At 37.2% G+C, this 12,242-nt stretch overlaps 1 protein-coding gene across 2 annotated transcripts in view; it reads left to right on the top strand.

The window, feature by feature from the left end:
- Positions 1-2,553: 2,553 nt before the first annotated feature.
- LOC107091501 (FYVE, RhoGEF and PH domain-containing protein 5-like) overlaps positions 2,554-12,242 on the top strand; it is a 46,850-nt gene continuing 37,161 nt past the window's right edge. For both annotated transcript variants that reach the window (XM_015385457.1, XM_015385458.1), the window contains exons 1-2: positions 2,554-2,823; positions 7,501-10,249. In XM_015385457.1, coding sequence (XP_015240943.1) covers positions 2,814-2,823; positions 7,501-10,249 — 2,759 coding nt within the window. In that variant the 5' untranslated portion in view covers positions 2,554-2,813. The remainder of the gene's footprint in view (positions 2,824-7,500; positions 10,250-12,242) is intronic.

The following is a 12,242-nucleotide window of genomic DNA, read 5'->3' on the forward strand; positions in this document are numbered from 1 at the left end:
GTCGGAGCGCAGACGTTTTTAAGCATCAAAGGTGTCAACAGTATTAATATTTATAACTAAGGTAGAAGTATGAACTACTGCTTTAAAACACTTTTAGAGAAGTTAGAGTATCAAAATAAGCTTTTTACTCAAGTAAAAGTGTAAAAGTACAATTTTAAACACTACTTAAACTGGAACAATTTCTACATTTCTCGAATGATAACTTCCTCATACTTCATTTTCTTAGTTTTATCATAAATGATTACAGTGTCAAATTGAACTTTGCACTATCTTAAAAAACTATTCATTTTGGTATGTGATGAACAACAAGTTGGTGCTGTACAGAGTCTAACCACAAAGAAATTAATTGTCAGGATGAAATAAATTATTTTTATTCTTTTTTATTTGTATAAATACCAACAGGCCATAATGAGAATGAGCTTAAATGAAATAAAACTAACTTGTCAATTTTTAAAATGTGAGGAGTAGAAAGTAGAGATATTTGCAAAAAAAATGTAAGGAGTAGAAGTAAAAAGTTGTCTAAAAAATAATTACTCCAACAAAGTACAGATAGCCAACATTTCTACTTAAGTAAAGTAACAAAGTATTTGTACTCAGTTACTTGACAGCTCTTTTAAGCACCCACCTTTCGGTCTTTGATTTGCGTTTGATATGCAATATGCTTAGAAGGAACGGCCTCCAGGTGCTTAAAAACATGAGAGATCAAACTATTGCTTGCTATAATGCAAGCCGAGAGAATTGAGAAAGCTTGCACAGGCATGATGTGTTAAATATGCATGCTTAGGGTAACAGGTAGCACCTGTTAATTAAATTTCACATGTATTACTGTAGATGTTGCATTCCTCTAGGAAAACCATTTAAAATGGTTATACCATATATTTTTTAGAGGAAAAGACAGAAGTAAGCAGACATGAGTTGATTGGACAGACGAAACACGTAATAAAGGGTAGATAATTACAGGCTGCATTTGGAAAATAATCCAAATGCTTGGGAGTTGATACAAAAAGCAGAAACATGATTACTGAAAATAGTACTAAGACCATTATTAGGGTGACTGAAGTGTACCTCTAACTGTGAGTACTGTTTCAAGCTAAGACACCCATTTGAAGCCAAGAAACAAGTCTCCACTGTCCTATTTTTTTTTTAAACTGACACCACCTGAAAAAAAAAAAAAAAAAAAAAAAAAAAAAAACCCTGACTGGCAAACAGCTGAATATTTTACGGACTGATAAACGCAACCTTGGTCCTTTTGCGTCTTCAGGTGGGAGTCAGTTTATCAGACGGATCCCACACTGTTTGGAGCCTTTATCACACACCAGCGATGATAGATCAGTTTTTGAATTCATCAAAACACACGATCAGGCCATGTGGTCTTAAAGAGGAAATACAATAGAAATGGGTGTTTTAACAAGATAATGACTCCACACAGAAATATCAAGAAAAGGCAGAATCAAGCGATGCAGTGGAAGTGTGGACGGTGGTTTAAGTGTCCTGATTGTGCTGAGCTCCAAGCTGTTCACATCTATAGTCACCACCATGCAGCTTTCAGAGACAGAGACTGTTTTATTCAGGTTTTCAAAGTTTAAGCATATCTTTCAATATCTGTAGTAGCCTAAAAGATCAGTTTTTTAGAGAAACTTCAGTTTTCCACAACTCTCTCTGATGTGATTTTGATTTGGAATAGAATGTACAGTATTATGTGCATCAATGGAAATGAAAACGGATTATTTATGAGATTATTTAGGTATTTTAAATGTTAATAGGCTATTTAATTCAGACCCAAATAATGAATACATCTATCAGTGGGCGGTTCTAGACAGGGGCCGACGGGGGCCAGTGCCCCTGTAGATCATGTCGTGGCCCCTGTACTGAAGACATAATACTCAAAGAAATTCTAATGATGATTGCATTGGAACAGACATGTTTACTTTGGATCAATTTAATTTTTTTTTCTGTTCTACTTTCTGTTTTACTAATTATTTAAAAACAATAAGGTGATAGCTTCAGTGGTATTTATATAGGATTCCAGTTTCCCTCTATTAAATGTTTTTTTTTTATGAAAAGAATAGTCTAATTTTTACAGCTGATTTTATCAGTTTTTCTTGAGTTCTAATTCAGATCGTATAGAAAACTTAAATTTTAACTTAAATTAAGTCTAAAAATAGGTATAACTCCTAAGTTATGAATGTATATTAACCTAATAAGACATAGAATTTTAATTAAACCTAATTGAATAGAAATTTCAATTTATGCAGCTATCAATATATTTGAATCACTTGCCCTGTTTTTTTATTTCATGCTTTTCTGTGACCCCTATGAAAACACGCTGGCCCCATCATAGCCCCCTGGTATATTGGGTCTAGAACCGCCGCTGCATATATTCAAATGGATTGTATTTAAATCGCACAAACTTTATGGGATAATTAATTTTTTACAAGTGCAGATTTCTTTCCAGAGTAGGTGGGATGTAACGGTAGGGTTTGAAGTGAGTGGCTCACACTATCTCCGCTTTGCGCTCATGTCCAGCCTCAGGAAGCCCTGAACAGCACCTCCTGTTTCCACACAGGAGCGCACCAGTGCGCTGGAACATCACGCGTGGGGAGAGCTCAGCAACCCGCTGCGCGAAGAGAAAAACACCTTGCCAGATCGGTCTCCACCGAGGCGGATGTCTCTGCTGTCAAAGCTTGAATTCATCTCAATGATCGCAATGCGTTTGGATTGAGTTGGCGCTTTTTGTGGGAGGAGGGGGTCTCCATGTCTGTGCGGGGAAAATGAGGACAGCCGTCGGTTTCCGTGGATGATGATGTCCCACAATGAACGCAGGTTGGTTGGAAGCAACAAAAATGATGTTTCTGTTTAGAAGATCAACTTTTAATGATTTGGGTTGGAGTTTGGCTCAGTTTACACACCAGAATGATTGTGAAAGTTATTCTTATCTTTTCTATTATTAGATTTTACTATTTCTGTTATTATATATAAACATTTTCAACAATTTAGAGTGGCTATCAAAGAAAGACAACATAGTTGACTAATTTTACAAGTCATAGAAAATGTTTATTTATTTATTTTTTTTTTTGAAACATTGAAATAGGAGGATTCTGAATGGTGTTCATGTTTGAGTGTTTAATATCCTGGAATAATACTCAAATCCTTGGAATAGGTCTCAATACTCTTCCTCTCTGTGGAAATAATGGAGAGAAATTGGAAGAGGGGGCTTTATGGTTAGATTGCAATATTTTAATCCCTTTGTAAGAAGTAAAATGAGCTGAACTGAAGGGGGGTTGTGTGTTTTGAAGTCAGCTGTACAAATAAAAAAAAAGCTATTGAGACAGACTTGATCTGATCTTTTATTTAAGTATATTTCCTTTATATTTTCTAAGTGTACACTTTTGTGCATTAGAATTAAAATTACATATCGAATGTTTTAACTGCAAATGATACATCTCATGGAATCAGAACCTGTAATGATTAAATCAAAGTTTGTTTGGCATTTACATCTCTTTGTGTTTGTGAATATTTTTTTGCCTCAAAAATTAAGAATAAAAAGATCACATAAATATTGATACAAATTGCATTACTTGTACAAATGATTTATAACACTTCTGCAAAATGTCTAGTCTCCAGGGCCCCCTACTGGCGTGGAGACCTTAACCAGCTGCTTATATCACCTATGCCTTTGACCAGCTCTGTTTTTTTCCTCATATAAAAAAAAAATGCATCCAACTTGATTAAGGCAGGTGCTTATGGTTTGACGGGTGACATTCAAAATCTAAAAACAATCTTAGATCATATCCTGTAAGTTTGACACAGTCAAGGTTCCAGTGTCTGTCTCTTCCTTTTGTTTTGTAAACGTTTGTTTTAATTGAATTCTTGTTGCATAATTCATATCCTGTTGTTGGCAGTTGGCTGCTTTGTAAGACTGTGACTCTTGTTTTTTTCAAACTTGCTTTATTGTTCTTTGGTGCACTCAAAGAGTCCTTTTCAGAAAGAAAAAAAAAAGCATGCGGTTATGTGTTGGTTTCTCTGTTCGTGAGAATTGTAAAAGAATGAGGAGAAGGAAGTCCATTTGTGCTGTGAAAATGTGAACTCCTCGAGAGGTTTATGGCAGAGTGATGGGGGTCTTCACTATTAATGCCCCTCCCATTGTAAATATCCTGTTTAGATTTCTTCACCAGAGCTCAACCGGAGCCAATATGGTTTAAATGAAAAGCAGTGTGACTTTATAAAAATAAAATGAAATGTTTTTGAAAGCGTTTTATAGAGCGATCATAAAGGGTTTTCAGTAGTAGAAAAAAGAAAGGCCAAAAACATGAAAAAGAGCAAGGAAACACTGAGAACTAACTAGAGGGCAGACAGGGTTTAATAGGATATGCGTCAGGACAGGTACTAAATAACAGGAAAGGACCAGGGGTGTACACACTTTGTTAAGAACGGGTGTGTTTCATGACAAGTCTAAATTTGATCAACAATGTTTGGTACTGAGAATACATTTTTCAAAGGGAAATCAGCGTGAGATTGTTTCCAAAGTGAGGTAAACGGAAAATATCAGTCCCCTTATCTGTAGTCAATTGGCTTCTTATTATAGCAAGCTTTGTAAAAAGTAAAAAAATTCTCTAAGTAGTGACAGTTAACAGTTTGTAAGATAAACTGCCAGCAAAGCAGATTTTTTTTTTTTTTTTACTGAATTTTGACTTTAGGAATACAAATCCTCTCAAGCTCATTATCTGCATAGTCACTGAAATTGTGTACAGAATTTCATGAGACTTTTGATGCAGTTTTTTTTTTCTGTATACAGTCCATGCTGCTACATTAAATAACATCAGTAGAGGCTGTAATATTTAGCCATATCAGCTGGAAGTTATCAGTCTATTCTAACTCTGCTTATAGATGATAAAAACCTTTCTATTTTGCAATAGTTTATCAAATATGATCAGTAATAACTGAATACCACCCTGGAAGAGGCCCTAGTTTTGCACATTATACATATTCCGTCGTGTCAGACTAAGGCAACATTCACACAAGGCTGAAAACTGCATCTGTACAGAAAAGTTTTAGAGTAAAAAAATATATATATATATATATACATAAATGGAGGCCTGCAGTGGACAATTGTTTTTCTGTGTGTTAGCATATGCAGCTTGAGGCAGCATTGAGTCCCATCTTTCTTTGCATGTATGATCCTGGAAACTTATAGCCTGTTTAACATTTAGATCTGTCTGGACAAAGAGTTAAACACTTTAAACTTTCCCAAACTAGGAGCAGGTTTTCGATGTAGCCAGTTTCATAGATGCTTCTTTAGGAGGGGACTCCCTTACTGACCAAGAAGATTATAGAATATGCCCTGAATCCAGATTTGTCATGATGGGCCTAAGGTGTCCACCTTAGGCCCATCATGCTAGACATGCTAGACATGCTAGACATGCTAGACATGCTAGACATGCTAGACAAGCCCATAGACATAGAACATAGACATGCCCATGATGCTAGACAAGCATCCCAAAGGCTTTATTTGCATTTTCTTTTCTATGTTCAGTATGAATTCAGCTTTTGAAACTTGAACTAGAGATGTCCAAATGCTCTTTCTCAGCTTCTATTTTTCAGATCAAATACCGTCCAAATTCTTTTAAAAATGATCAATAGCACTATAGTTAAAAAAAATAAATTAAGCACTTGTACCAATCCCTGGCAAATGCCGCCCGGGCAGTGAGCCATAACAACTTTATCAAAGACTGGCACTGTGGAGGAAAATATTTATGTGCATTTCCAGAAGTCATTTGGAATTTCTCTACAGCAGGCCTATACTGTATAGTCAGCTACTAAGTGGACTGATAGGGCCAGCAGCCTCTGCCAGCGTTACATCATGTATCGATACCAATGTTGTTCAGTGAAGGAAACTGCAAAACAAAAAACCTCTAGTTGACTTTAAAAAAAATAATTATATTAGTTTAGATGCCAACCCCCAATCGCACCCCACCCACTAGCCATTAGCTTCCCTCTACATCAGTTCATGTATAGTAATACCCCACCTTACATCACACCTACTCACTCAGCAGACCACAGCAGCTCCCTAAAATAAACTCACTCAAACCAGACTCAGGTTCACATAGCCATACTGAGCCCCATTAGGCACACAGCTTTTCCTGCCCTGAAAATTTTAGCATATCTACAGACACTTTCAAAAAAGGACAAAAACATTATTTTAACTAAAGCATTTTAATTATTTTATAGTCTGTTACTATTTTAAATTTTATTTTTGTATTTAATAATTGTTTTAAAACTCCCATTTGCACTTTAGATTTTAAACTTGTTGTATAAAATAAAATGTATTATTATTATTATTATTATTATAACTAAAACTACAGTGGAAACAAATTTATTTTGTGAATGCATTTGCTAAAAAGGTTTTAATAAATAAAAATGTTATATATCCCATTCTAGTTAAATATCCTATATCTGTCTGTCAACATTTCCCGTAGGGAAATGTTATTGTTCCTCCTCTAAGTAACCAAAGGGTTGTTTTTCCTGCTAATAATGGCCCCTGCAGCTTTCTGCTTGTTGCTGACATAAGCAGTTGGTAGCTTTTAAAGGGATAGATCAGGATGTTCAACAGATGATCTGCTGTTCATCACTGAAACTAAAAGTAAGTCCAAGGGAGCAGGGGGTTGGGATTATGGACCAAATGGACTTCAATCAATGAAAAACAACTATAGATGTTTGGCTTTTGCTAATATATTTTACCAGTTATTAACCCGTTTCAATTTCTGATGTAAGTTACACATAAGCTGATGATTGTTCACTTTCAAAAAGTAACAAAGGCTGAGACACTGGCATGTAACTATTTTAAAAGCTGATGATAATCTACTTCCCACAAAGTTCTTGAATCTCCTCTAACTGAAGAGTTTAAGGTTATACAGACTTAATTATTGGGAGTTATTCTCATAGTTAGTTTAATGGATGAGAACTGTTATGGAAATAAGGGCCCTTTCATATACAGCTCCCTTTGCTTTGAGCCAGCTGCAGAAAGACCTAAAGCTTCATGACTTGGTCTCACTGGGTGTTTTTAAGAACATGTTGGAGGTTCTGCTGATTTCTTGGCCAGAATACCTTTGAAACGAAGATTATCTTTATATTAATTTATTATTTATAAGCTTCTGCTGAATTAACCACCCAAATGTGATTAGTGTTAAGAGAAAATATATTGGATGTGGTTGTATACAGTCAAAGTCCGCTTTGATGTTGGTTAAAACAAAATGACATGGACTAAACTAAGACACAAAATTAATTATTTACCAGGGATAAGGCATGACCTGTTCGCAACTTTTTAACACAACCTAACATAAAAAGATATGAACTATCCAATAAAGTCTTTGCTAAAGTCTGAACCACATTTTTTATTATGAAATTATTTTTTGGTTAAAATATATATATAATAAACAATATAAATATATATTGTGGGATTTATGTAATGCTAACTGATTTTCTCTCATTTTCTTTGTACAGAGTTTCAAAATCCACTGCAAGTCCCTCGACCAAGGGTCCGCAGTCACTTGACTATCAAAGTGCAGTCAAAGTTGACATCGAAATCATGGCCCCCTGTCCATGGCCTGAAACCTCCTGTCGCCCCCAAACCCAGACCTCTCTCTCAGCCTCACCTACAGGGAAACACAGACTATCAGCAGAGACTCAGCAATGGAGAGCTGTCTCACTCTGATGGAGAGATGGGGGATCTCCTTGAAATCTCTGAGGAGAATCACAATAAAGAAGAGAGAAAAGAGGTGGAGGGAGGGATTACTGACAACAATGCAAGAGAGAGTGACAAAGAGGACACTGAAGGTGGAGATACTATGGTGGAAAGAGACAAAGAAACAGAAGTATTTGAAAAAGATGCTGATGTGGACAGCATAGCATCAGATGACACGATCAAGGCGGATGATTTGATTGACATCACAGAGGAAGAAACAACCGACAGTGACTCCGTTCAGCCTGACGGTAGTGATCACACTGAAGATGAGAGTACAGTAATGCTAATAAATCCTCCAACGGAAACAGAAATTGAGGAAGGAGAAGGGGTAGATAAAATCAAAACTGGCTATGACTCTACAAAGCACATAGATGAACACGAGGAGCCACATCTTGACCAAACACAATCTTCTAATGATTGTTGCGCAAACGATGATCTTGGACTAAATGAAACCACTGAGCTGCACAGTGACTTTTTCACAAATGAGTCTGAGTTGGAAAATGGCAGATTTGCATATGGATTCAGCATGCTTCCAACCGTTACTGAGGAGTATACCTACGATGTGATCGGCCCCACAGATGATGCCAGTGATACATGTGAGTCATGTGACACAGTGGAAACAGGGGACGCAGAAGTCTGGCAACCAGAGCGAGCTACCAAGGACCTCTCAGGGTGTTTTCGATTCACATCCAGCACAGAAGATGTTTTTGGGCCTTATTCTGTAATAGAGGCGGTTCCAGGAGATATGAGTGGCACTGCTGATCCTGAGTGGGGCCCTGGAGAGGAAGAAAAATCTTCATCAGCAAATGAAGCTCAAACGCAGGATGCCTTTGACCAGGAACCTTACTATGTGTCATCAGATGATGTGGACAAGCTTGAAGAGGCACAAGCCAACTCAGAAGAGCTCCGTATTGAGGAGGTCACAGAGCAATCTTCTCAAAATAAAGACAAAGCTAAAGACAATGAGTCAGCAGATGAATACGCTGACATTGATAATTCAGTCTGCCTAAAAGATGAGAATGTTGAGCAATCTGAATGCGTGTCATCAGAGGATTATGTAGAGATAGGTGATGAGGATGAGGAAGAGGAGCAAGAAAAGAAACATATCAGAGTAAAAACTGCAAAAGAGAGGACAGCTCAAAGGGAGCAAGCTTTAAGCGGCCAGAGAAAAAGCTGTCAGCCTCGTCTCAGATTGTGCAACATCACAGTGCCAGCAGACTTAGACCTTGGCTGCACCCCGGAGCTCACCAACAGGGTGGTGTTTGCCCACACAACCGAAGCCTTTGAAGAAGACATTGAAGAACTGGACTGCCATATTGTGCCTTATTATGAAGACACGGATTCAGACAGCGATGAGCATATTTATGTAGAGGTTGGGTTTGAATCAGAAGGAGAGAATTTCATGCCTTTTGACCGAAAAACTATAGTTACACGATCACGGTCCTATTCTGGAAAGGTTTCAAATTATGTTCCAGAAACCGTACCAGAGGAGACAGGGACGGAGACTCATGACTACTGCACTGTACCAGAGGACAAAACCAATGAACCTCTTAGTCCTTCACCTCAGCCAACAAGTAATTGCATAACTCCTTCTACAAAGTCTCGTCGCTTCTTGCTTTCTTCACGGTCTGCTGATGGTCCAGAATTATCCTTTTTTACCTCAACAGAAAATGACCAGTCACATAAGAATGATATCAGGATAAAGAGAAAAGATGACACACTTTCCCTTCCATGTGTCATAACTTCCTCTGGAAGCTTCTCCCAGCGAAGTCATCAGTCATCAAGTGGTGTTTCTACACCAACTTCTCTAGCAGACATACCTCCACCTTTTGAGCTGGTCCCAATTACTAAGAGACCTGTTACCAAAAGTTCACCATCCCTCTTGATACAGCATGAGGCAAGCGAGACACCCAAGAAGAAGAAGTCTTCATTTAAGCGTTTTTTAGCATTCAAGTTTAAGAGGAAGACAGAGTCTAAAGGTTTCAGTGACGGAAGTGTACGCTCTTCACGATCGTCCTCTGAGTCTAGCCATCATGGCATGAGAGTTGTTGACCTTGATCGTCGCAGTAATGGTAGCTCATCTCAGCTTCAGTCCACCATGGTCAACCCCCAGCAGCATATATCAAACCATCCATCCTCTTTTATTCTCAACAAAGATCACCAGAGGAGGAAAGGAGACCTCAAAGCTGATGGCAAGACCGTCTCTAGAGTGGAGTCCTTCGAGGAGCGCTCTCGTCGCTCCATTATGCCACTTCCAATGACCAAACCTCGCTCCATCTCTTTTCCAAGTGCAGATACCTCAGATTATGAAAACATCCCAGCAATGAGTTCTGACTATGAGAACATTCAGATCCCAGGAAGACCCACCAGATCCCACACAGTTACAGAATTTTTTGAAAATCCGAACCGCACCATAGTTGTGTCCAATGAAAATGATGGCTATGTAGATATGAACAGTTTCCCTGGGATTGACAGCAAGCCGTTGACATCGAAAGCAGACTCTGAAAGGTAGGAACAAAGTATAATTTTCTGATTTCCTCTTACCAATCTGACTGTGTGATATTATCGAATTGGCTCTGTTAAGATGATGTGTTGTGAATTCCTGCTATATAAATAAACCAAATTAAAATTTATTGAATTTCAACAGCTGCAAAAAGATTAGTTCAAATTAAACTCAGTATCTGGGGTAATGGGGTAAAAAGCGCCTTTCTTTTATATAAAAGCCTGTTTTTTTAGGTTTTTACAGAACAATGTAACGTCCAGTTTAGTAATCATTTTGTGTGCTCTAATTACTTTAAAAATGTTATCTATCTAGATATTTCTTACAAATACACATTTTTCAATATCAAATGGATTTCTTAACCTTAAACATTTGATGATTAGGCATTTATGGTCATATTCTGTATGCATTATTAATGAAAGACAAGGTAGAAATGCCCAAAAAATACTTGAATGTCACCATATATAAAACTCCAGGTTTATATAAAACATAATTACTAATTTGTCGTTAATCTTCTTAATTAAAAAAAAAATGTTTTTGTAGGTTATTTGTAGGAACCATGTTAAACAAAGGTTTGTACTCTAATAATAATTCAGGTTTTGGCAAAGTTGGCCATAGGTGTATGTTTGGACACCCCTGTAAAAAAATATCTAAATCCACCTGGGAATGTGTGAGCAAATATTTTTCTATCCTTTTTCACTCTTGCTATTATGTTCTTCTGTTGTGGATTTTTTAAGTTTTTTGTTAGTTTTACAAAGGATTTAACACACAATAGTAACCTTTTAAAAGGCCTCATCATACCACAAAATATTTCCTCAAACATGTTGAAATTGGTCTTCACTTTAGTCAGCGAGGGTTTCAGGCTTGTCAGATAGATCCCGTATTTGCCCAGGCTTTTCTTACTGTTTATTTTTGAAGGTACACTTAACCTCTTAACATCCACCTAATTTTGGGAAATTCTCGCCTATTTTGCTTACCCAAATGGAAAAGCAAATAACTGTAAGCCCAAATTACATATGCAATACATTATTTGAAAACTAAAAATCTCTAGTTTCTGAATATATGAATATAAATAAGTGCCAATAAAATTGGGTGATTAGAACACAGACCAAGTTGCATGTGTTCAAATATGACTCAAAGCTGTTTTTTTTATTCTCTGAAATGACAGGTCTTTTTTGAACTGAGCCAAATGAGGCTTTACTTTATTAGCTGTTGATTAGCCCTTTCCTCTTAGAATGGGAAATCGTATTTTGCATTTAGTTTAGTTATCTTCATATGGCATTTATTTGATTATTTGAAACATTTACAAATGACAAACAAAAAAATAAATGAATAGCACCCCATTGTGTAGTACAGTCAAGCCCCTTGAACAGGTCGGCAAATACAACCTGATTGAGTACAGATGGATCTCTCTTATTGGAAAGTGTCCTGTGTGAGAAACAAGCAGCCTGCTGGGTTAGGCACCAATGGCTTCGGAAAGATCAAAAGCTCTTCTGGGAGAACACATCCCTCTTATTTATTTTCTTTTTACTTGGATCCAGAGGTCAAATCTGGTTTTGCTGCTTCCATGCAAGACTGATTTAGTAGATCAGGTACCGGCAGGCAGTAAGGTAGCTCACTGAGTGCAGCTTCTGCACATTAGCAAAAGTCATTATGGATGCAATTAAAAGTGACAAAATGGGTGAGGGGGTTCTTTCACACATCGAAGTGGCGGAGGATAAGAGAAAATGTGAGAGCACCAGAGGAGAGAAGAGTGTTAATAGAAAAAGGCAGATCAATATTAAAAACAAGGTTTGTAGTGATAAAGTAGAGTATTGGATTGCCTTGTATGAACAAAGAAAAGACAATAGAAGCAGTTCTAGTGTAATTCCTCTACTATGCCATGCACTAGTGTTTAGGAGGTTTTTTATTAAAGTGGCTCTCTCCTGAGTCCTTCCCTTTCACTGTACTCTTGAGGATCTGCAAGGTTTACTGCAGTGTGTGATGGAGTGGAGAATCGCC

Source organism: Cyprinodon variegatus, unplaced genomic scaffold, assembly GCF_000732505.1.
Source record: "Cyprinodon variegatus isolate N-32 unplaced genomic scaffold, C_variegatus-1.0 Scaffold340, whole genome shotgun sequence".
Classification (NCBI taxonomy): domain Eukaryota; kingdom Metazoa; phylum Chordata; class Actinopteri; order Cyprinodontiformes; family Cyprinodontidae; genus Cyprinodon; species Cyprinodon variegatus.